Source organism: Carassius gibelio, chromosome A12 (genome assembly GCF_023724105.1).
Source record: "Carassius gibelio isolate Cgi1373 ecotype wild population from Czech Republic chromosome A12, carGib1.2-hapl.c, whole genome shotgun sequence".
NCBI classification, from domain to species: Eukaryota; Metazoa; Chordata; class Actinopteri; order Cypriniformes; family Cyprinidae; genus Carassius; species Carassius gibelio.
In genome coordinates this window covers 7129138-7155555 of record NC_068382.1, presented here as the reverse complement: position 1 = coordinate 7155555, position 26418 = coordinate 7129138, and the positions used below count along the sequence as shown (strand labels likewise).

The 26418-nt window shown below is 34.9% G+C and overlaps 1 protein-coding gene across 2 annotated transcripts; it reads left to right on the top strand.

The window, feature by feature from the left end:
• Window positions 1-23649, top strand: LOC128025003 (phosphatidylcholine:ceramide cholinephosphotransferase 1). 2 transcript variants are annotated; one of them, XM_052610944.1, is made up of 6 exons: window positions 1-150; window positions 16646-17445; window positions 18754-18871; window positions 20531-20684; window positions 22180-22346; window positions 22435-23649. In XM_052610944.1, the coding sequence occupies exons 2-6, from the start codon at window positions 16736-16738 to the stop codon at window positions 22606-22608; spliced, it is 1323 nt and encodes a 440-aa protein (XP_052466904.1). In that variant the 5' UTR covers window positions 1-150; window positions 16646-16735; the 3' UTR covers window positions 22609-23649. The 2 variants fall into 2 exon arrangements, with proteins under 2 accessions (XP_052466904.1, XP_052466905.1); XM_052610945.1 differs by lacking the exon at window positions 1-150 and adding an exon at window positions 15654-16086.
• The last annotated feature ends 2769 nt before the right edge of the window (window positions 23650-26418 follow it).

Here is a 26418-nt window from a genome sequence, read left to right as displayed (position 1 = left end):
TCCCCCCGATTTCCGTGCAGCTCCCAACACATGCGTAGTGAGCGGCCTAGAGACGCTTCGTTACGTCTGCAGGCTCTTTCACAGGGAGCTTCTCCAAGATGAAGCTCAAGGCACTTGAGTCCTGTGGGTTTGTGAAGACGAGCGCTCGTGGTAAGGCTTTATGCAATCCATTCACTGTGTTCGCCGCGCGCGTTTCAGTCTCACAGCCGAAACTCGAACATTTGAATGGTGTTGCGATTACAGCGGATACAATGTTTCATCTGTTGATCGTCGCAACTTTCCGAATGCGTACAGTTACTCGGATTCATTCATGCTAGAGCTGCTGGTGTAATTTTGTTGTTTCATCTGTTGTGAATTCATCACGGCGCGTGTGCATGAACGTGGAAATGTTTGATTTATGTTGTGTTATCGAGAGGTGGCACGGTGATGGTATTTGGGTTTGAATCTCTCACAAGATGCAAATGCTAGCCTACTAGCATTTTCTGTGATACGACGACTTCCTTTTTTTATTATTTTATAGTTACTTCTGTTTGATGAAATTTTAGAAAAGCCCCTGGCTACAGGTTCCCGGGCCATGCATAACTGTCTACTGTAAATGTCATGAAATATCAGGTATTTGTTTTCAGCCTGCAGGAACCCAGCAGGAACCCCATAATAATGGATTTTTGTATTTTTTTTTTTTTTTTTGCACTTTTCTTTTAACATTTTCAACCAAAAATATGATGTAGTGACTGTTAAAATCTAAAAAGTGGCCAACCAAAAAAACTATAAATGAAAAATTCAATCAATAGTTTTAAATCTTACAAGCAAGTTTGGGCATCCTGACATTAAGTATGAAATACATTTATAAGTATAGAAAACTATACTATTTTGTCTAATAAAACAAGTGCTATTAAATTATTAGTGTTATTAAAAATAAGCTGAAAGTGCAAAACACTTTATGATTAGGTTCAATTCATTTTATACATTTTAAGTTGTATAAACAATATTTGTGAATGTATTATGAACACACTTAAATTTCCTGTTTAATAGTGTATATATACATTAACCTAGATTAATACTTTTTTTTTTTTTAGAAAATGTTGATTTTTAAAATAATTAAATTAATAAAAAAATAAATTTGTTAAAAACTTTAACTAATGCTAATAAATTAAACCTGACTGTAGGGTGTTATGAGGATGAAAATGGGGGGAGAAAAAGGGCATGAACAATGAAATGAAATTGGCTGGGGAATAAAAAAGTTTTGTATTGCATTTTAATTTATATTTGTTTAACTTAAAAAAAAAAAAACTCTAATATCTTACATAATAGTGTTTATTTAGCTGCATGGCTGAAATATAAACCATATGTTTCGGGTAGAAATGGTGTTTTTGGTTTTGTCGGTTGAAATAATGCTGCATTTGTCTAGCTGGTTTCTGTACAGGCGTTCTCAGATGACTAATGAATATATGTAATTAGGATTAAGCAGGATACATTTATTAGCTGGTGGGAAAACTGTAGCCTGTGGTGATCTCTGGGTAATTGGATGTCTCTCAGGTGTGTGTGTGTGTGTGTGTGTGTTTGTGTGTGTGTGCTCGCTCTGGAAGTCACTGGAAACTCAAGGCCTGCAGCTGGGCTTCAGTCCCATAGGGCTAAACTAGAGACTTACAGAAATGTTAAGTTGTTGTTTGCATGCTGTTGCGTGTTTTCTATGCAGAAAGTTACTCAACTTTCCATAAAGCCGTTTCCTGCTGTATAAAAAGTCAGTTCCTGTGAAAAGGACAGAGTGGCATTCGTTATTGACGTTGTCTCTGTGGTTGTTGACTCTTTTATAACCAAGAGCTCCAGTCTGTTTATGGAAAATATGAGACATGCGCACTGTGTGGAGACACATGCTTCTAGTATAGACTTTTACATTGGAAACTGTTGTGTTGTCAAATGGCTGTGGATTAGGGATGCATCGATCTGATTCTCAGGATCGGTATCGGCTCCGATACTGGCATTTTCTGCGGATCGGGTATCGGTCAGACGAGACAAATCCAAATCCGATATTGTGCGTATACTATTATGTTATTGTTGAGCCACACGAAAGTCACAAAAACATTATAAAGCAACAAAACATTTTTGTGCACTATATTTCAGGTGTTCTGAAGCTGTTCAATGTGAGGTACAGATTAATATAATTACATTCAAGTTCACCTAAACTCTTCTTTCTGCTGCGGCTGTCTGTCATCCTCCATTCAGCAATCAAACTGCGTGTTGCGTTCGGTTACAGTCAAAACGATGAAGTTTCAGACTAACGTGGTTTTGAGTTCTGAAACTTACAGGATGTTTTTAAAGTACTAAGACCTCTTACATGTCAGAAAAATCAAGCAAATTTTGATTCCTCAGTTAATGACCCCTTTAATGGATAGATTTATAAAGCATTTTGAACCGTATGCAACATGTACAGGCAACAAGGCAAAATAGACTTCACCTTAAACTATAATTGGGCAATTATTTTTTTCCTTCCAGGCAGCATCGCAATAGTTTCATGGTTCTTTGTTATTATTGTTTTTAAGAAAATTTTTTTGAGTTGCTGATCAGTAAAGCATATTTAAGAAAAAATACAGAAAGGTACCAAAAGATAAATAAAAAAAAAAAAAAGAATGACAAACCATTTAGGCTCGGGCGAGTGATTTGACCAGCATGTTTTTTTTCACAGAAATATACAACACAGTAAATTTTGTTGTGATGAAAGAGTTACATTTTAAAAAAAGTAGGGCAAATGCAATAAAATCAAAAGGTACAAATGATTCTCAAAAAATAAAAACAAGTAATTGATCTACATCCTGTGGTTGTATATGACTGTTATTCTTGAGGCAGTCATGATGAAGCTCTCAGTGTTGGAAAGGCCAGAAACTGACTCTCCCCAAAGACTCTTAGCGTGTGAATGAGGTCCAGTCTTGAAACCTTAAACCAACACTGAAGGAACAGACAATGGAAAGTCTTGTTCACATTAAAATTGGAACAAAAAACATTAATAAGGGAAGTCGTGGCCTAGTGGTTTGAGAGTTTGACTCCTAACCCTAGGGTTGTGGGTTCGAGTCTCGGGCCGGCAATACCACAACTTAGGTGCCCTTGATTGTCCTGAAACGCGTTTTATATTTGGCGTTTGCGTTATCTTTCATTGATAACAAGTCTAGCATTCATGCTTGTGGTTGCCAGATGTGAATAGCTTTAAGCTATTATACTTTTTTCTCCTTTAATGAAACTCTTTCTTCCTGGTATTTAATTTAATTTATGCAATCTTGCAACACTCACAGATGACGGAACACGTGCTGCTGATGATATGAAAACATAAGAGTTTAGCGATTTCTCCACAGCGATATTCTGCTTACATAAAGGTGTCATATATACTATATGTGTTTTTTCACAAGCCATTTGTACTGTTTGTGTTACCAAATGTGCCATGATCAAACTTTCACTGAGTTTCAATAATGGATCTGTTGTGTTTGAGGAATAAATGCGCTTTTCCTACTTGTGATAATAAAATGGGGAAACATGTACATAAATTGGAATTGTTGGAATTCATATTAAGAGTTTCTAAAGCTTTTACTGTGCATGTTGCTTTCCCGTTTGTGAACAAATTGTCACTTAGAAAATGTAATGTGAATACTGATGACAAAACACTAACCAAAACCATGAGTTTTGCATCATCATAGTTGGTTAAATTAAGTCAGTGTATTGTCAGCTGTGGTTAGTTAAAGGACACATGAAATGTTATTGCATTTCCTGCTGAAAAAACAAAAACAACAACAACAACAAAAAACACCCTAAACCCAGCCTAAGCTGGTTGACTGATTTTAGTTGGTCATCCAGCCTGGTGTTTGCTGGTCAGAAGGCTGGTTTTAGAGGGGTTTTGACCACTTCCTTAGCTGGTCAGGCTGGCAGACCAGATTTTTAAATTATTTTTTTTCAGTAGGATAGAATAATCGTTATTAATAATCAGGATTGTAATATAGTGGTCATGTGACGTAACCGGTGAAGCTGCTTAACACCGGTAATCCCGTCAACACTGGAGTAATTGCCCAAATCAGACACAGAAGCCAAGCATTGGTTTTGCTTTATAAAGCTTAAGTTCATAGTTACATGTAGTAACAACTGTGTTTATTACTCATATCAACAAGTGCAATTCTAATTGTTGTTTCACCTTGCAAAGTCAAGCATGCAGAAAAATGTATCCGTATAAAGCAGCATCTCCCACTTTGATATCCGACTTTTTGAGCTGCTTGATTTGAAGTGCTTCCAAGTTTGTGCTCATGTTTGTTGGTGTGAACTCAAGACATGCTGGTAATGCTAATTCAGTTACAGCCTATGGAATGTGTGTGTTGAGGAGTTTCAGAGAAGACAGAGAGTGATTCAGAGACTCAATGGGTCTATTGTGGTCTGTCCTTCCCCATCAGCAGTAGTTTTAGAGTAGTTGAACATTTAAATAACCTTTCACTTCCCAGGTTTTTGGGGTTGGGAGATAGCAAAACAACGCAATACAGCCTTTTCATATATGCCTGTGTATGTATGCACCCATATAACAATGATGATCAGTAATATTTACCCAAATACCAACATACATTTTTAGATTTTTGTTGTTATTATTATTGTTATTATTGCTTTATTGTTTTAATTTTGGATATTTATATTGCAAGCTCATTTCCCATCTCAAGTGAGTGCTTGAAGTAAAATAAACTATAATATATTAAAATACAAGTAATTAATTATTTATAAGTAATTATTTATAATATATTTTTTATTTGTTATATTATTGATGTATTGGTGGATTATAATTTTTTAAAAAAAATTTTTTAGTGATTTAATTATTAGATTTTAATCTACTTACTAACCAACCCCCTGCAGTATTCTCTTGAACCCCAGTTTGGCAAACCCTGGTTTAAAGGAAAGAAATATATATTTTTACAGGAACGTCCCTCTAATTGAAATCACATTAGCCTGACTGCACACTACACACTTTTGAGAGGAAATCTGATCTACAGGAATAGGATCATGTTGCGTAACTAGTTTCACAAGTTCACCCTTACATCTAATCTGAAGGCAAATAGTAGGCATATTTTGGCGTGCTGTCCTGGGGGAGGGGTCCGGGCCCGGAGCATAGCCCGAACCCAAATAACTCCCCCTATCCCTAATTTGGGATAAATAGATTAGAAGTGAGGAGTTGGGGTGGAGGAGGGTTGCCGAAAAACTGTCGTGGGACAGGAGGTAGGAAGACTGGATATATATACGCTTGCGTGCTATTTAAGATGATTAGCTAAACGAGATGCACCTGTGCCAAATTGGATGATTATCTGATCGTGCTTCTCCCGAACTTTGTTAATAAAACCACATATCTTGGCATTGGAAATGGAGGGTTTTTCTACTTTGGATTTTGAGCTGGTTCTTTTGGCATTTTAGCAGCTGTTAGAAAGGCATGGCTCATGGCTGGCCCAGGAACTTGAAGAATGTTTATGCCACAGTATAAACAATGAACATTTGAAATGTTGTGCAACTGTGAAATTACATGTTGTATGTCTGAGGAAAACAAACAAACATTGAATGTATGTTTGAATGGGAAGATTCCAGTGAGACTCTCATGGGACATGATGCAGCTGATTGTGGCATAGGACAGCTGAATTCGGGATGGAAGATATGTGCGCAGAAAGTAGGAGAAAGTATCTTAAAAATACAATGTTACTTAGATGTTATGTTTTAAGGTACAGTTATTTTGATAAAAACATAAACAGTTTACAGTAGTTATGTGTGAAAATGACAAAAATAGTCATAATATCTCAGTATTTTCTGGAATTTTGTCAGTAAGATTATTAGACCACATTTTGCTGAGGGTGATATTGTGCTGGTATTTTGACCGGTTTTGGACTGCCGTGGACAGCTGACCCCCAAAGCTTTTGATGATCTTCATATTCTATGCAGTGGTTTCTTTGCAGGAGTAACTTAAGAAATTAAATTTTCCAACATTTTAAAATAGACTTTTACCTTTTATGGGCCTTGTTACCTTTACAAACCCTATTTTTTTCTAACTAATTAAATGCATGCATTATCTTTTGTGTCAAATTCTTATGTTTAATCAGTAAATTCAGTTAGTAACACACTTTAGGACTGTCACCAATCAAAAGAAATCAGTATCAACAAAATTTGTGTTTGCTATGCAGAGATGGCATAGAATCTGCATCTGAAGTTTAGACTGTTTAGAGAATGCAGGACATAAATGCATGTAACCTTAATTATTTAACTTAGCATTTAACAGTTTAAAATAATCGGTAGTGTCAAAATTACAAAGATGTAATTTAATTTAATAGCCTAGTAGAGAAATTTAAGGAACAAGATGCAAACAACTTTTTTAAGCAAAAATAATGTATTCAATCATTTAAGCGCCATGTCATTCCAAACCTCTGACTTTTTTCCCACACACACGCGTGTGTGTGTGCACACACTCACACATACGTGCACGCACACACGCACACAAAACAAGATCATTCTAATTCAAGAAAGATTTCAGAACAGTTTTGTGAGCTCAATCGACTTCCTTAAATTGAATTAAGGCATGATGATTAGTAAATGGTGATAGAATTACAATTTTTAGATTAACTTTGAATGTTCAATGTTGAGTGTCCTTTAATGTCTCAGACAGTTGTTTAATTGCTGAAATGTGATATGTAAATTTTTATGTAATGTTATCACATTTTTGTTGCCACAGCTCTAGTTATCATAAATTATTCAAATGTTTATGTTTTAAATTGAGTGGGCAATTCATAAAACTTTTTACCCCATTCTTGTACAAATCTAGATAAAGCAGGTGAAAATAGCTGACACACAATACACTTTTATTCAGTCTTACACCTTCTGTTTGCTTTGAACAGGAGAAACTGCTCAGTAACTTAAAACCACCTTAGTTAAAAAAGTCTGTCTGAATTCTATAGATGGGTTAAAGAAATAATCTTATCTAGAGGATTGCATTGTTATTAGGTCCCTTTTTACCAAAAGTTTTAACTTGAATGTTATCTTCAGGAAAGTGTAACGTGTGTGCCATGCTCGAATAAATACAGCAGTACAGTAGTTATAGCAACTGTATTTTTGTAATGAGTAACTAAGTAACTGGATTACGGAATGAAGCAACTTCCTAAAATTGCAGTACTGTGCAAAAGCCTTAGGTCACTAGTATTTTCACCCCCCAAATATTTTTAGTCAGTTATTTCTGTATGTTGCTGTAGTGTGTCAGTAGTAAATATCAGTTTACATTTCTTAACATTATTGAAAAAACTAGTGGCCTAAGACTTTTGCACAGTATTATACATGTGGTATTTTTTCCTTTTAATTATCATCAAGTTAATTGGTGTGGTTACTTATGAAAAGCTGTCAAGTATGTGAACTCCTTCAATACTATTTAAAAAGCATCCCAGGATGCACCTTGTAAAGTTGGTTGAGTGAACAGTGTGGTAATGTCCAGTTAAACATTTGCCAGTACATGATTCTTATGTTGATATGTTTTGCATCATCGTTTTTGTGACATTAGTTATTCTATTTTTTAATAGTAAATATAACAGGAGATATTTTGAATGTGTAATATTTCATTATAGATGATATTAACCGCATTATAGATATTAACCGCAGTTAATATTTGATAGCCTGATCACAAAATGAGTCAAGAAAGGGATGTCATAAAATCTTCCATGACTACTGGTTTATCTTGCATATTGCAAATGGAAGGTTCAATATGGAGTCATTGTATTGTGGGATACAATATTTCACACAGTGTGCTGTGTTGTATTGGGTATAATGAGGATTAAGTTGCATCTGATTTTTTATTTTTATAAAACAACAAACATCACAGAACTCACAGTTCACTATAAACCTGGATGTTTGTCTGAAATTTGACACGATTGTGGTCTTGTTCATGTTTTTCTGTTTCATTCAAAGTAATTAAGTAATTTTTTAAAGATAACTGAAATAGGGGTTTGCCATATCATACCGTCCACGATAATATCAGTATATATTTTTAAATTATAAAAAGTGTCAAATTGCGATATCAAGGATATAGTGACGCAATGACATATGGTGCATTTACATTCCCTAGCACGCACAACATAAACAACACCCCAAACCCAACAGGTGTGTTCAGACTGATCGGTGTATGACATCAAAGAATCGCGAGAGCGGTTCTAGAGCATATTCGAGTGCACACTCTTACTGTCAAAAATAGGCGCGGCACATATCTTTAGCGAAGCGGCGCGGAGTGTAAACACAAGCATTGAGTGGCCGTGTTGGAGTCGTAACGCTGCCTGCAAAGTCATTCCCTGATAGGGCAAATAGGCAACAAGCCTGATGCCTAGGCTTTCGGACGAAGACATTTTTAATTCAGCCTCAGATGTCATGCCTACGGAATGTTGGCTAAACGTCTGATGCATATGGGACAAAGTGGAAACTGTCGTCATCGGATTGGTTGCATTATACAGGATTTCTGTGAGACGTGTGTGTCGCGTTCGTTAACGTTCCACCTGTAAACAAAAATAAAGCCATCCAGTTTACAAATGTGACATCAAGGATCAACTAAACAATATAGAAAAGAATGTCAAATATTTAAAGTTTGAGGCATAGAATCATTTAAATACGTCAGAGAGTTTTACTCCATGGTCTGTTATTGTGGCGACCATTCCGCGCCCTGAAAAGTGACGCTGAACGAAACAGACTGTGATTGGTTGTTTGACATGTCGGTCAAATGGCCTCATGGGCGGTCATTGGCCAGTGAAACCTGCCATGGATTCCAGACCTTTATCCGCCATTCTGTAGGTCTGGTGATGCGAGACTACTTTGAATTAGGTAGTCTGTCATCAATGACCGAAGCTCATTGGAAAAGGATGAAAAATGCCCTTCATTTTGTTAGCACTAATAAATGTTGCTGCCTGCCAGCTGCGATCACCAATAAAACATTGTTCTATGTTTTGTTTCATCATTAATATCATTATCGCAAATATTCTTGAAATATTGTGATATAATTTAGAGGCTATATTGCCCACCCCTAACCTGAAGATATGTAAAGTATGGTATTTAGGGTAATTAAAGCTAAAGAAACAAAAATTGACTTGATAAATAGCTGACTGACACTTTCATTTGTTATAGTTGGTGTATATAGTTAATGAAAAAATAAAAAAAGTCCATTCCCCTAATGTTGTTCAAAGCCCATAAGACTGAAGACCCATAAGTAAATTTTCAGAACCCAAATTGATGTATTTAATGAAAGCTGAGAAGTAACCAAAACTTAAAAGTTCATAAAAATGAATCCATATAAATCGAGCAGTTTAATCCTAGTCCTGTGATTAGATATGATCACATTCTAGGTTGAACATATATTAGTCAACAAAAAATTAGTGTCCTTTTATGTCATTCAGTAGCTATAACTGAAAGCCATAAACTAAAATTATAAGTTCATAATACATGAACCTCATGTTTTGTTGTTTGAACACTGTATATGATTACCCAGATTATTGTTTTACGGTTGTTCTAGTCACTAAACAGTTGAGCAGTTCTGTTCTGGAAAAACTAATTCATCGAGTTAATGTATAGCTTTACTCATGACAGTTGATGTTGCAAAGAAAGAAGCACATGAGATTACATGATTTAGAGCAGGTGACTGGCTCTAATGATGATTATGGAGTTAAATGTTCCATTCTCTAACATTGTTCCACATCTTTATATACCTCTTTAGTGACCCTTTTTTATGTAATTGATCTTACTTAATATAATCAAGTTTGTGCTGTCAGAACAACAATGCAATTCTGTCTAGTAAAACTATAAATTCAAATCTAATAATCTTTAATTTGTTGTTATCGTTCGCAGTGGCAACTGAAATGTTTGTGGTTTGGTTTGTTCTTTGTTGATTATCATTCTTGGGTTTTGACAATTGGGTGTTGCAATAGATTGTTTGCTTGTTTAAATGGATTACTCATTCAAAGTTTTTGAAATAATATCTTAAAGCCCTAAAAGCTCCTCCCACAGTCCTAAACTTTAGTTATTTTGTTATTCAGTGGTTACAACGCTCATTTCTTTTTACCCCTCTGAATATGGAGGGAAGAATTCTATATGTGTGTCAATCAAAGCTTAATTTGCATTAAATTAGAAAAGCACCCTGAATACTTGACTTTTTGTGTCATTAAACTGCTAGTAAATGTTTTGCTTTAGTAGTAAATTTATTACATTTATTAATATATTTTTTTGACAATATAAAAAGTGCCTTTCCAATAAACATAATAAATCTAAATCATAAAAATCTTGAAAAAAAGGTTAATAAAAAATCGTTTTGCAACTGTTATAATACACTATAAAGTTATAATCTATATTATTATTAATTTGCAATCAATTTAATTTGTTGGCTAACTATGCAACATTTCTAACATACCTGTGGTATTTTTCTTACAAACAGTAGGTATTATTTGTGCAAAGTGCATTAAAATGTAAACAGAATTTACTTGTTAAACTGTTATTTATTTTGTAAACATAGCTTTGTACTCCATTCATATTCCACTCTCCACAAGAAAGAGCAACCTTCACATTTCTTTTTAACCACCACCACTAATGATTGCCTGCAGCTGCGGTGTGTGGTTGGCACGTGCACGGCCCAGCTCTCATATCTTTTCTTGTTCTTTCCAGCAATGCTTTTTGCTTTAACCTTCTTTAAAATTGTCAGTATAGCATACATCAAATGCTACATCAAATTCATTTTGAAACCCTCCAAGGCCATTTTTACTACAGTCGGCAGTATATGACAAAAATACATGAAAATATTAGTCCAGTCTAATAGTTTACCATGAATATGCTTGATATGATGTGACCAATCAAAATGATATATTCTTAGCGTTGACAAAGCAGCTGTTTTAGAATAGTGCCATTGTTATTTCAATGCATTGATCTCGCTCAGTTGATCAGTAATTATTTGATACTTGTTTGCTTGTGAGGTTGAGAGATTTCAGAGGAAACCACAGTTATACGCTGATATAAGTTTTGCATGCGAGCTGTTTTCATTTAGGCCCATTCTTATTTGCATATTCATTTAATTTGCATTGCAGATAACTGAAAGTTTTGCACTTCTCTTTACACCTAATCTTGTATATATATATATATATATATATACTTCTGTTTCCTGTAAAATGGGGAAGTGTTTCTCATGTCTGAAGCAGTTTTTGTGTTACATAGTTTGCACTCAGCAACATGTTGTTGCAGGAAGGAAGGCCCTTGCAAGTGTGTGGCATTTTCGATATAAAGATCCCTCCCATTATTTCTTGTGCACATTTGCAGTTTGATTTACGATTTTCCTGGAAACAAGATCACAAGTTCTGTGAATACAAATTTACAACCACATAAATACATAAATACAAAAAGAACTTGTCTGTTAAGCAGTGTCTGTCTAAATTGTCCTTATTCAAAATGAACTGTAGCATGGACTGGGTTTAATTCCAATTCGCAAAAACGTTCTTTATCGTCGCAATGAAAATGAAGTAGTGACAGATTTTTTTCCTCTGAATTTTGATGCACATCCAAGTGGATTATCAAAAAAGAGCGATGTCGGGTTGGGAATTTTATTAATTTGTTGTTAAATGGGAATTGAGATGTGGTCGTGGCACTCAAAATTGGAAGCAGATGATGCGTGCTTGCAGAAAGGTGTGGGGTTTAAGCAGACTAAATGATTGGAGAAATCCTGCATATGTCACCAGGGACAATTCTGTTTCACCAGAGGTTCTAGTAATGGCATTTTGATTAAACATACAATTAAAAAACATTTTTGTAAGAAATGTAATGTGAACAAGTGTGAATTGTTCACAGTAAGATTTGTAACATGTCGACTGTTTGTGTGTGTGGGAACTACGTCAAGAATCACTGTTAATATTCCTCATACTTAAAGGGTTAGTTCACCCAAAAATGTATATAAGGCCATAAATTACTCGCTCTCAAGTAGGGATGTAACGATTCACTTAACTCACGAATCAATTCAAGATTTAGATTTTACGATTCGATTCGAGTGACTTTTTTAAACAAAATTATATTTAAGACAAATGAATATATATTATATAACTGTTAGGGTTGCAACAATCAGATACTCAGTATCAGTATCTGCCCCGAACACTGGCATTCTCTGCGGCTCTGGTATCGGTCAGACGAGACCGATCCAATTCTGATATTGTACGTATAGTCTGTGTTATTGTGTTATAGAGCCCCACAAATGGCACAAAAACATAAAACACCAAAAAGTTTTCCTTCACTATATTTCAAGTGTTCTGAGGCCGTTCCAGTTCAATGCGAGGTACAGATGAATATTTAAGTAATTCAATTAAAGTTCACAAACTCATCTCCCCGCTTCGTCTGTGTGTCATCCTCCATTCAGCAATTTCAGCAGTTCAGTTACTACAGTCAAAATGATCAAACTCTCTTCAAGAGCGCACCGTAAATGAGGTTTAAAACTGTAAAAAAAAAAAAGCTCAATAAACGAAGGCACGTATTTAATAGACAATACTGACTGTTTTTTAAGGGCATCATTCTGCACACGCTCTGTATTGGAGCCTTTAGTATTATAATACTTTTATGCGCAATGAAAGATTATTAATAGTGTTTCTTGTTCTGTCCTATTTATCATATGTTGCTGCTTTCTAGGGATATGCCGGGATCAAATTTTCCTGTTGCGATTAATTGCTATTGCTTTTATCACGGTAAACGTTATTATCACAGTATTGAAATTTAGTAAAAAAGTAATAATACAGTATAACGGGTTAAATAACCTTTTTCTTTTAACAAAAACAACTTAACATTTAATTACAATAAAGCAGTACAGAAAGATATACAAAGTTATTAGTCATTAGTTAACCATTAACATTCACAATGAGCAATAGTTACATTTGCTACAGAAGATATTCATCTTTGTTAAAAAAAACAAACAAACAAGTTGTCCATGTTAGCTCATTAAATAACACAGCTGAAACTTTCGATTTTAACAACATGTTATTAAATATTGGAATACCAAAGATAAATGAATGTTCAAAAGAATTTTTCATTGGCAGTTTAACTAATGAATTAACTAATGTTAACTAATGTAGTCCTAATGTAAAGTGTAATTTGAACATTAAATAAAAACACTTTCAAAAAATAACTAGGGCATGTTGTAATTCAGATAAAAAAAAAAAAATGCCTATTAAGTCTTAATAATGAAGTATTATGGCAAACACCATAGAATACACATCTGAATGGCTATTTAACATTATTTAAATATGTTTTAAAAAGTAGCAGCTGCATTATTTTTAGGGTTTCCAGGGTAAAGGCTGCATTTTCTGCAGTTTAGCGCCATCTGCTGTCAGAGAGTGAATGTGCTTTTTATACAGCATCTCAGGTGTTCCTTCTCATGTGTGCTTGTTTACATCAGAGCGCACACCTGTCTTTCAAGCAGCATACAGTGCTGTTGTGCATTTTGACCAGTTGATGGTGATTTAGCGGTAATCACGGAACCAGATTTACTGACTAGATGCGCATGATCATATCATTAGATATATCGCCCAGCCCTACTCAGCAGGTGTTGTAGAGCTTCAGTCCAAAAGAAGTGAATTAAAAGTGACCATCCATTAAAAAAAAAGTAGTTGGCAATGTCACTTTGTAAAGAAACACTACATGCCTGCGCAGTGCCACATAAGCAACACACCGTTTTCACATTCAGGTTTTTGCAATTCACACAGAGTTGCAATTTGAAACCGGTTTTTAACAGTATGCATTTTCACACCCTAAACACTATTGTCGTGTAAATGAACAGCCATGAATAAAACGCTTTCTGTTATTAGTTGAAAACGGTGTTGTGTAAATCACCACTAGCAATGTGAGGTTCTATGTGAAACTGTATTTATTCATCTTATAGGTATATACAGTTCTCCTCTGACCAGACGAAACCAGCAGTTCAATTCCAGGCTGCAGCAAAGTCAGATTGTGCAGAAGAATCATCTGTTTCCTGTGGTCTTGTCCCGGTGGTCGTCTGAGACAAGGTCTTTACAGGGGATCTGTATCTGGGGCTCTAGTTGTCCTGGTCTCCGCTGTCTTTCAGGGCAGTAGAGGTCCTTTCTAGCTGCTGATCCACCGTCTGGGCTGGATACAGACTGGATCTGGTGGCTACAGTGACCTCGGAATAAGAGAGAAACAGACTAATATTAGCGTAGATGCCATTCTTCTAAAGATGTAGTAAGTACATAGGGTGTTATGTGAAGTGTTTCCGGTTCCGGTTTACCTAATTAATGCAGCCTAAAAATCCTTTAACGGATTTGGATATTAAAAGCATATTAGTATGTTATGTGTAAACCAGGTTAAAGAGATGGGTCTTTAATCTAGATTTAAACTGCAAGAGTGTATCTGCCTCCCGAACTATTTTAGGTGGGTCATTCCAGAGCTTAGGTGTTAAATAGGAAAAGGATCTGCCGCCCACAGTTTATTTTGATATTCTAGGTATTATCAAATTGCCTGAGTTTTGAGAACGCAGCGGACGTGGAGGATTATAATGTAACAGGAGCTCATTCAAATACTGAGTTGCTAAACCATTCAGGGCTTTATAAGTAATAAGCAAGATTTTAAAATCTATATATGATTAATAGGGAGCCAGTGCAGTGTTGACAGGACCGGGCTAATAAGGTCATACTTCCTGGTTCTAGTAAGAACTCTTACTGCTGCATTTTGGACTAACTGGAGTTTCTTTATTAAGCGTGTTGAACAACCACCCATTGCATTACAAAGAATTACAATCTAATCTAACCTTGAGCATTATAAACCCATGGATTAACATTTCTGCATTTGACATTGAGAGCATAGGTTGTAATTTAGATCTATATTTTTGAGATGGAAAAAATGCAGTTTTACAAATGGTAGAAACGTGACTTTCTAAGGAAAGATTGCTATCAAATAGCACACCTAGTTTCCTAACTGATGATGAAGAATTGACTATAAGGAGCATGACATTTCCCGACCAGGCATTGAGTAGTGCCAATCAGAACACACACTGACCCAGCTAACCAATCACAGCACGTTTCATATTTCAGAAGGCAGGCCTTCATTTGATACAGTAACTATTCGAGCCATTCATACCAGACTGGGGAGAGAGTTTTTGTAATAATGAAAAATAATGTGTTTTTTCGAACAGCCTGGAATGAGAGCTCTAGTTCTAGTACACCCCCAAAACACAATCAAGACCTTATAAAAGAGCATAATAAACAACTGTGGTGAAAAACAATTATAAAAAAATTCAACCAAAATCCACTGGGCTCAATTAGAATATCAGTGTGTAAGGCAAAAACAAATGCAAAAGTAGGATTTTTAGTTGTCATAAAAGTCATATAGTCATAAGAAGCATCATCTGGAGAACTTTACACATTGTTCATTTACTCATTAAACTGAAAATACAAAGTTGGTTGAAAGTGATTGAACTTTACTCTTTTTGAAGGAGCAATATTTAGGTACTGTGACATCATGAAGCAGGAAACAGATGATTCACTGGCTATTGTTATTTTTAAACCACCGGAAAAGCTTGAAGGCCCGTCCCATATCATAATATATAGAGACTTAGGGTAGGCTTTTTGACTCACCCTAAATACCCTGGCAACCGTGTAGCAACATGCCTTAGAGTTTTGCTTGGGGCAAGCACTAGATAGACTTTTGGTAAAGTTTCTCAAAATGATTTTTATGTAGGGGTAATCAATGAGCTCATGGCAGACATCCTCACAGATGCAAGCCAGATAGATGGTTCCCTTCCCCCTACTGCTGTAATGTAAACAGCCCTGCCACACCCGGGGAAACACTCCACAGCTCCTGGAATTCTTGCAGTCAGATGATGCATGTGGTCCTGATCAGTGCGTTTCTGCTCCAGCTCGCAGCCGTTCAGAGAACTAAATGTTCTTCTTTCTGCAATCCACAAAGATTCAATGTAGCAGTGGTTCATGTTTGCTGTGTTGATTCTATGGCTCTGAGATTATGTAGTTTGGAAAAGTTTCTTTTTAAAGAGTTTCTGCTGTGAATGTAAATTATGCTGAACTCTGGAGGAAAGTGAAGTTTGTGAGTACAGTTTCACATGCTTTTAAACTCTTACCTGTCTCATAACGTTAGTTGTCTGCACATAGTTGCACTATTTTAACTATGACTATTGAGTTGTTTCATTCAGTTGCTGTTTTGTACATATAAAAATGAAATGCATTTGAATAATTTTTCATCTTAAAGACATTTAAAGGTCTGAAGCAGGATTAGCCTATTCTTAAATGCCGGAGAAGCTAATATAAATTGTTATTTCATAATTTAAATGATTTTACTGTTATTTTATTAACTTTATTTTATCTAGTTTACAAGGCAGCATTTCTCATTTTCATTTAGTTTAACTTTGCGTGATAACATAGCTAAAACTAAGACTGTAATAAATAAAAACAATGTAGATATTTAAGAACAAAAAAAATAGAAATGACAGAAACAACAAAATCGCAACCACTTAAAATGACATTAAAGCGGAATGTATATTATAATAGTACGCCTATAGTTTCTCTATAATATTATCTAAATGATACTAAGATAATACTGGTGGAAATAATTGGAAATAAATGTGCTTTTGTCTTTTTTGTTACAGGACAGACATCTATGAAGAGGCTGTAGATGTGTGTCATATTTGGATTAAACATCTGAAAATTGTGAGCCGTTCCTCCCTAGAGGCCTTCACATGTCAAGAGCATGTTCAGAGAAAGACTTTGTGTTTCATAGCAGTGTGTGCCTATGTCAGACTCTCCATTACATTTCTACAAGCTCAAGGGCTGATATGAATAAAGCAGCGTCGTGGTCAGAGGAGGAGGTCTCGCTCTGGCTGACCGATCAGGGCCTGCAGGAATACTCCGAACCTTTACGAAACTACGACGGACCAGCTTTGTTAAGTCTTACGACGGATGACTTCAAGAGGCCACCCCTCTCCAAGGTCACATCAGACGGTGGTCATCTGCTCTTGGAAAAGATTGAGACCCTTAAGATCGAGCATCATATCGACGTCCACAAGAATGGACATGCCAACGGGCACATGGTGTTGAATCATAACGGGAATGCTGGGAGTGCTGGAAAGACTCACCAGAATGGCATGGTGAATGGTTTCCACAAGGAACTGGTGCAGATTCACATACCAGAGCCAGCTTCTCCGCAGTTTCCTCCTGAGTGGGGAAAGACCGCCGTGGCTTTTGTCTATGCCTTATGCTGCTTCGTCTTGACCACCGTCATTATTTCTGTGGTCCATGAACGTGTGCCTCCTAAGGAGGCATCTCCACCACTCCCTGACAAGTTCTTTGACTTTTTCGATCGTGTGGAGTGGGCTTTCACTATATGCGAGATCAACGGAATGATTCTGATGGTCTTGTGGATTATACAGTTGAGTCTCTTAAAACACAAGTGAGTTTTCTAAGTAGCACACACTGTGTATGTGAATCATTCATGAATGCTGTTTGTAGGTGATTCTCATAAAACCTGTAATGTCCCAGGCATGATTACCCCAATTTCAGAACAAACAAAGTACATATTTTACTTCGTGAGGAGACATAATTTTCATGACAATTGTGCATTTTAGCTTAAATTAACAATAAAGTAATGAGAATAATATTTTATTGGATTAGAATAAATTTGCTTAATTGTCACAAAATATTTAAATAATGTTATTCATAAAATTCAAGAGTAATATAGAAAAAAAATATATATATATTTTGCATAATAGTAATTAGATATTAAAATAATTACCATAATGCAAAAAATTCTTCTGATTATATGAATAATGTTATATGAATAATACTTTTCTTACTGTTGTATATATATGAATATTCATATATTACTGTTGTAATATATGAATAATATATTAAAATAATATTTTTGTGGCAATTAAACAATTTTCTAATGCAAAAAGTTAGATTTTAATATGTTAACTGTTTTATGAATTACATATTATTTAAATAATATAACTTTTGTGACAAGTGCAATTTTTTTTTTACAAAAATTATTATTATTCCAAGAAAATATTATTCTCATTACTGTAACTTAAAAAATTTTTAGATTTTTTGTTTTCTGAATAAACTAGTTTAAATAATATTTACATAATTAAGTTCAAATTTCACTTAAATGATCTTTACTGTAATGAAATAAAAAAAAACTTTGATGTAATGCGACAAATAAATATTGAAAATTGTATTTGATAAAATAAAAAAATAATAATAAAACAAATATTTAAAATTGTAGGTCAATTCAGCACAATTAATCATTACAGTAATGCAGGACAATATGATTCTCATTACTGTAATGCAGTAAAAATTATTTTAATTATATTTTATTGTCATAGCTGTATTATAAATACAATATTATTTAAATCACACTTGAGCATGATTGTCTTTTATATTGTCATTACCATAATGCAAAAACCTTTTCTCCTTACTCTAGTGATTGAAAAAAATCAACAACAAAAGACCAAGAATTGCTGTATTTCTTTATATAATCATCACTGAGAATCGTCATGTAAAATGTCTGGATGTCATTATGGTAATGAGAATTCAAGAGGAAAATGTGCTTGATTGTCATGATCGTACTTTCACAATTCAAAACATTAATAAACCAAGTCTAATATTTTGTGACAAAATGTGACTTGTTTGGACATGTGAGACGCACACTCGTTGTACGGTAGTTAAAATATTAAACCATCACATCTGCCTTCTACAGATCGATTGTTGGCCGACGCTTCTTCTTCATAGTCGGGACACTCTACCTCTACAGGTGCATCACCATGTACATTACTACTCTGCCAGTTCCTGGCATGCACTTCAAATGCTCTCCTAAGGTAAATACAACATAATCTCACTCTCCTTTCCCATTCTCATATCACTTGTTTACTTTTTAACGTTGTTAAACCTTCATAAATTATCATTAAATGATCATTAATTTAACAAAATATTATTCTCATGTAATGAAAAGAATTATAAAATCAGTAAACATAAGAGAATATTTTGAGTAAAATATTGTTTAAATAATATTTTTATGACGGTTAAGCACAATTTTCACTTAAATGATCATTACCACAATGAAAGAAAATATTCTTTTTGTTACTGTAATGCAATATTTAAAAGGTATTTTGTTCATATTACTTTTATATGTTTTATGAATAAAACGTTATTTATATAATATTTTAATGTCAATTAAGCACAATTTTCATTAAATGATCATTACCGTCACGCAAGGCATTCATTATTCTAAGAAATGAGAAAATTATTGGAATGATGCTTTCTTCTCTTTGCTTTAATATTAATAAAATATTATTCAAATAATATTTTTAGGATCGTAAATATGCCTGGAAAGTTGTGTACAAAATGTATTTTTATTGTTGTGATGTTAGCGAGGCAGTTTGATCTGCAAATTTCATGGTTTAAGACAGACCCCCAAAAATATATTTTTTTATGTAAGTTTCTCAACTACTCTGTTAGGGTTTTTACGCTTAGATTTAAATTTTTACAAGAAACGTAGACTATGTTGACAACATAAATTTGTATCAGTTTGAACATGTGAATTTTCCCGGGAATCAAACCTCTACAGGAAAACACGCGCACGCAAAAAAATAAATAAAAATGATTTTGTGGAAATCAATTTTTTTAAAAATAGTAATAATCAGACTACTATTTTAGTTTAATTTATTTTTATTTGTAATGGGTAAAAAGTATTCTTGTCAGTTAACAATATTTGAACGCCATTCCACAACACCTCAGGTTCTTGACGCTTTGCAGTCATGTTCACCACCCTAAATGATAAATAGTCATGTGATTTCAAGAAAACATTCTAGGTTAACCTATGCTAGTTACTCAAAATTAAATCACAATATATAATATAAGGGTTAATATAAGGGTCAAATAAGAAAACAATGTAAGTTTTAGATTATGGCAGATAATGAAATCTGTGGAAAGTAGCTATTTTCTTCATAGAAATTAATAGGGAACTATTTTCCCCATCAGTGGCACACTTTCCAGACTATATGAATGCTAAGTCTGCATTTATCTGAAACAATGAGCAATATTATTGTGAAATGAAATGTGATGGGTTTTTTTTTGTTTGTTTGTTTTTTTGAGTGCAACTCCTCTAGTGTTGCCATGCTGACAGTGCACTGGTGTAACTGATGAGATGTGAACACACAGCATTAAAGGCAGGAAATCCACACCACGGGACCTGCAGGAAACACTTATCCTCAAGCCCTTTATAGAACCTGTTTTCCTGTTGAATGCAGTTGCTGAAAGCCAGACAATACACCAAGAACTTTTTTTTACCAGGAGCGGGTGTTTGCTTTTATGTTAAGTCTCAAAGGTTTTTTTTTTGTTGTTGTCGATTTAGGCTCTCGACATGAACACGAGCTGAGTTTGTAGAGACAAAACGGGACAAGCAGTGTATGGAGATTGGTTTTAAGGAATTATGGGAGAATGTCATGATGCTAATGTTGTTCTGTTGTTTCTGGCAGCTGTATGGTGACTGGGAATCTCAGATGCGGCGGGTGATGAAATTGATCGCCGGAGGAGGTCTGACCATCACAGGCTCTCATAACATGTGTGGAGACTACTTATACAGCGGCCACACAGTCATGCTCACCCTCACTTATCTCTTCACGAAGGAGTGTGAGTAACTCTGCTGTGAGGAGAGATTTGAAACAACACCATCCTCTAGTGGACAGTTGAAACACACATTCTGGTTATACAGTTGGACCAAAAAGTATTTGAATATTATGATGCTTTATAACTTTTATTGCCTTGGGCGATTAGGATTTTTGCATTCCTGTCTCTGTTTGGATCAGATGAAACCTAAGCTTAAAGTAGTTATGTAATATTTGTCAACCAAAACTATATTTTTTTATATATGTATTTACATGATCAATATTTTCTCAAAAATTTGTGATTTTGCAAATATATCCTTATATATAATATATATATATATATATTTTTTTTTATTGTTACTGTTTTAGTAACATGTTATTACTACATTTGCGTCTTTTTTATTTCAATTTTTTTTCAACTTTACATGAACTACAGGAAACACATTCTGATGCAAGAATATTATTTTAATACACACAAAATTCTATTGGAATATATCCTGTGAAATTAATAAGAACATTTGAGAATTTAAATTGAGAATCCGTTAGAATCGATGGATTTGAATTTCTTGATATACTGTATATATCATGATAGAAAATATGAGTTCAAAATAGTCTACATTTATGAAACCCCAAATATTCTATGTAACATAGCTCTATAAATATTACTCTACAACGTTCTCAGATAAAATATACTCATTATACTTGCATGAAGTTTCACTTTATCAATGGTTCACTAGGGGTCAGTGGATCACTATGGGTTAATGTTCATGTTTATTAACAATATTCAGTCCAAAAAGTGTGTGAAAGATGGGAAAGAGGTTAAATATATTTTATGAAGTATTATATTAATAGGTATTTTTGAGACACTGAAAGCCTCTGGGTCAAACCCAAACACATAATGTGTATTTTTTTTTTTTTTTATGTACAGTACATCTCATGTATATCTAATAAGTCTAAAAGTTAATCTCATTTGGCAAAGTTTAGTTCCTGTGCTAAAAAAAAAAAAAAATAATAATAATAATAATAATTCCTTACATTTATATAGCGCTTTTCTAGCACTCAAAGCGCTTTACATAGACAGGGGGTATCTCCTCATCCTCCACCAGTGTGCAGCATCCACCTGGATGATGCGACGGCAGCCATAGTGCACCAGAACGTCCACCACACACCAGCTTACTGGTGGAGAGGAGACGGAGTGATGAAGCCAATCAGTAGATAATTGTATGCTGTATTAATCACTTCCATTTCTCTTCTGTATCTACACCTATAGTTGTTCACTATTTTGAGACATTACAGCATTGACAGTTTGGACAGAAATGTGTTGAAATGCTCAATGCTCAAATTACATTTTGAGATGACTTTATGTAAGTTTTGCTTGCTATCAGTAGATTTTTATCTCATTTTATTAATTTTCTGTTTGGTAGACTCAAACTGCTGTTCTCCTTGCATTAGCCCTGAAGCAAATAGTCTGTATTCTGTGTTCTTCATGACAAGAGCCCTAATTTTCTTGCTCCTCACAGATTCTCCTAGACGGTTCTGGTGGTACCACTGGGGCTGTTGGGCTCTGTGTGCGGTGGGATTGTTTTGCATCCTCCTTGCTCATGACCACTACACGATTGATGTTGTCGTGGCCTACTTCATCACCACACGTCTCTTCTGGTGGTATCACACAATGGCCAACCAACAGGTACGTACAGCACACATGCCAACAGTTCCATTCATAGCTCTGTGTCAGCTTGTTTTATTTGAACCTTCTTCATCTGTATCTTTTCTAGGTGCTCAAAGAGACATCCCAGACCAACTTTTTCACCCATGTATGGTGGTACCGATTTTTCAGGTACCTGGAAAACAATGTTCCCGCCGTCGTCCCCCGCAGCTACCAGAAGCCCTTCTCATGGCGGTTGCTGCATTGGAGCCATGTGAAGTACACACGGATAGACTCCGACTGACTAACGTGCAAATGCTCCATTTGGATCTCCAAAACATGTGTCCAAAGTGCCAGAACAAGCCTGATCCCTTTAACTAACAAAACCAGTCATCCGAAGCATCTCATTCCTCACAGGATTGGTTTTGGATGTAAAACTGAGAACAATATGGCTGTAGGAGGAACCACTGTCAGTGATTTTCTTCTCTCTAATTGTGTTATTGGGCTTGTGTTGGCCTGTAGTATCATTTTGCATTGCACCAACAAAAAACACAAGAAAAAAAGCCAGCAAACTAAATGCCAAGTTATTTATTTTACAGAAAAACGTGACAATGTGTCAGAGTATCTTTGCCCCTTTGCACAAAGCTATCTTTTCAAGGAAGCAATTTGACAAACTAAATATTGCATTTTTCTAATCATCCGCTAAATAAAACGTGCTGTCAGACAAGGTTTATATGCATATAATTATTTTTTTATCTAATTCTTTACTTCGAGAGCTACAGGAGATGTTTATCGTTTGGATAATCGAATGCTCTTCAGTGCCTTAATAGTTGGGGGCGAACAGTGTTCAGGTGGTCAACTGTAGTAATGTAGTTATGTTCGTTCAAAGCTAATTTCAGTGTTTTGTACTTCATATTCGGGGTTGTCGTGCTGTAACTACCCTTTGCAGATTCATGTCCCAAATATGCTTGAAACAGAACTCACCTCGAAGTACGTGTATTTTCATGACGGTGTCAGCAATGCTAATTCCTTTGTCCATAACCATTTCTCTGATGTTGTTTTCGGAATGTATTTATTTATGTTTTTGTTGCGTTTTATTTCGTATTTGTCTGTGGAATGTTTTTTTGGCACGTTGTTTGTCTGTCGGACAGCTGCTGCTTTACGGCTCTGACTGAATGTTCTGGGTTTGACTGACGTGATATGAAGCGATCCATCGTTTCTACAAGCCAGAACAGATGATCTGTCCCATTGACCATCCAATACAATAAGCTGCTATATTGTGATTTAATAGTAGGAGGTGTTCGTCCATTTACAAACAAATAAATGACAAAATATTAGCACAAAACAGCTTTGCTTGATTACATTTACATTGTCATTTAGCACATGCTATTTTTGTAGTAAATAAAGAGAGGACAAAAAGATAGCATATGAAAAGAATAGGGCATGTTAGTGTTAGAGAGTGAGAATAGAGATTGTTAGAGTTCGAGGGTCAAATGAAGATGTGTTTTCAGCTGTTTATTGAAGATGGCTAAGGACTCAGATTACGCTGCTCAGATTGAGTTGGGCAGGTCATTCCACCAGGAGGGAACAGTAAGTGTAAAAGTCTGTGAAAGTCTGTGGGATGGCACTAAAATGTGCAGTTCGCCAATGATTACTGGATTTTTTTTTTTTGTATAGTTAGAGTATAGATGGTCTAAATTCAAAAAAAAAAAAAAATTCCATGGTATTAAAAAGATTTTAAATGCTTGTTTAAATAGTTTGGTAGACTGTATATCAATTTTTTTTTTTACTTGTAGAGCCTCTTACTGTATTGCCGACAATTATAATAAAATTAGTTTTATTAAAAGGATAGACAAGAGTAACTAACAACTGCAAGAAATGAATAAAGTGCAAAAGTTCGATAGATGCAAGTGACTGAATGGATGTTTCTATGGATAGACGTTACTAGACAGATGAACTGAAGATTCCTGGAAAGTAATAAGGTAAACCTAATTCTAGATTCAACAAATCGAGAGATTATTTGTTATTATTTGGCATCAGCTATATAAAATCTAATGCAAATTACATAAAAATATACTGACAATGCACACTTATGCCAGCGGTCTCTTGGGAAGAGTGATATTTATGTTCCGATTGCTCATGTGCTGAGTCTGAGCGGCGATGTCTAGAACACGAAGCACTGGTGAACGATGAACTCCTGAGCACAGAGAAGGTCACTGGTCTGGAAACACACAAATCTTCTGAAGTCTGTGAAGAAGATCCAGGCAAACTGGAACATGCAGCGAGAGGAACACTGATGAGACGATTCTGACGTTGGTGGAGAAGATCCTGGCAGTCCGGAACACGCAAAGACGATCAGTGAAGAGAAGGTTCTGCAGATGTTTCAGACGATGGGGGGCACCGAGGTTGTGGGCTTTGTTGCTGATGCTGTTTCCAAACTCACCAAATGTGCTTCTTTCTGAACATATTTTAATCTTTCCTGATAAGAAGGGATTTGGTGCCTTTCAGATCCAGTGTTTTGATTGGCTGAAGCTGTCGGAGGTGGCAATGGTATGGCCCTCTCTGGCCTGAGGTCTATTTGCATAGCTTAAAGTCCACATTTAGAACAATTTCTTTAGAATAATCTCTTTAAGGTTTTTATGCATTATGCACATTCCAAACCAATTCCAGATGAACCTACACATTGTGCTGAAAATATGAAGATCAAACATCAACGGGTAATGCTGAACTTTGACCCATGCATTTATATATATAGTATATCCCTTAATGGGTAAGGTTGCATACATTGTTGTGTTACAAATAGCACTCATTAAGTATATACAGTTCTTTAAACAGATATGAAGAAGGTTTAATCACTTTTGTGTGAATGCATGTGAAGATCTGTTCTTTCTTTGGTCACATGGCAAAAGTTATATCTCCCGTGAGAGGAATTTATGATCAGTCACACTTGATGAAGAAGGGAGCGAAGCAGTTCCTACCCACTCTCCGTAAGAGGTAGTGTTTTTTATCTGAAGGGAAAAGTCGTCCTTTGTTGTCAATAAAAGCCTGATCACATCAAAATTAATTTGCACAACTATACAACAGTTTGCCATTATGCTGCAGTGTAATTATACATTTACATACAGAGTTATATTAGCTAACATATAAATACTTTAGGGTTAGATTTAGGGTTTGTATTAGAGTTAATTGCATGCAGAACTTATTGCTATAGTAAGCAGTGTCAGGGGTAACGCATTACAAGGTGACGTGAGTTACATAATCAGATTTCTTGTATCAGATACAATAAAATATCTGAGTAGACTAAACGTCAACATGCATTTACTCATCTCACTTGCATTAAACACACTCAGTATTTCTCAAAATTAGCCAAAACAGAGAAAAGCACACTCAGAATATGATGCAAACTTGCAATAATTAAGTGTTACCACAAAAATCCTTTATGTATTGAATTCCATTTTATTAACTAATAATTAATTAATAATGACCAATAATTTTGTATTTATTTCCCAATGTATTTATAATTCAGATATTAATAATATTTGGTATTTGACAAATATTAATATTGGACCCCAGGCATACAGTATATTCAAAAATGTGCATTTTCTTCATTTTTTTAATGTACAGAGTAGCACAATTATTCTTGTGCACACCTCATGGAAAAAAGCTTTTACACAGGACCACAGGGTATTTCTATTATGGATATTTATTCCTAATTACACAATTTTACCCATAGCATAATATACATTTGATTAGTTTTATTTGCTGCATCCACCAGGACCTCCAAGATTTTAGTTTTTTATAGTTTAGATTAAATCAAAGAATTCTGAAATATGGATCCAATTTTATTTTTATTTTATTTATTTTGAAGAGAAACAGTATCTTTTTGTACTGTATGCATTACTACACATAGAAATGTATTAACTTTTGCATTTATTTTGTTACATTTATCATTAACTGAGAATGTTCTCTGCGGTTAAAATTTAACGTAAAATTAAAATGAATGTCTTGATATGGTCTGTGGTATCTCAAATGTTGTGCAACTTAATCTAATCTAATCTCCGAGTTTGGTTTCACACTGTCAACATGAAGTACGGCTATAAACAGAAGAAGGAAT

Coding starts and splice junctions, on each gene's coding strand:
- LOC128025003 (XM_052610944.1), top strand. CDS start 16,736: ATGTCAAGAGCATGTTCAGAGAAAGACTTTGTGTTTCATAGCAGTGTG. Junction 17,446..18,753: donor TTGAGTCTCTTAAAACACAA/GTGAGTTTTCTA, acceptor TGCCTTCTACAG/ATCGATTGTTGGCCGACGCT. Junction 18,872..20,530: donor ACTTCAAATGCTCTCCTAAG/GTAAATACAACA, acceptor TGTTTCTGGCAG/CTGTATGGTGACTGGGAATC.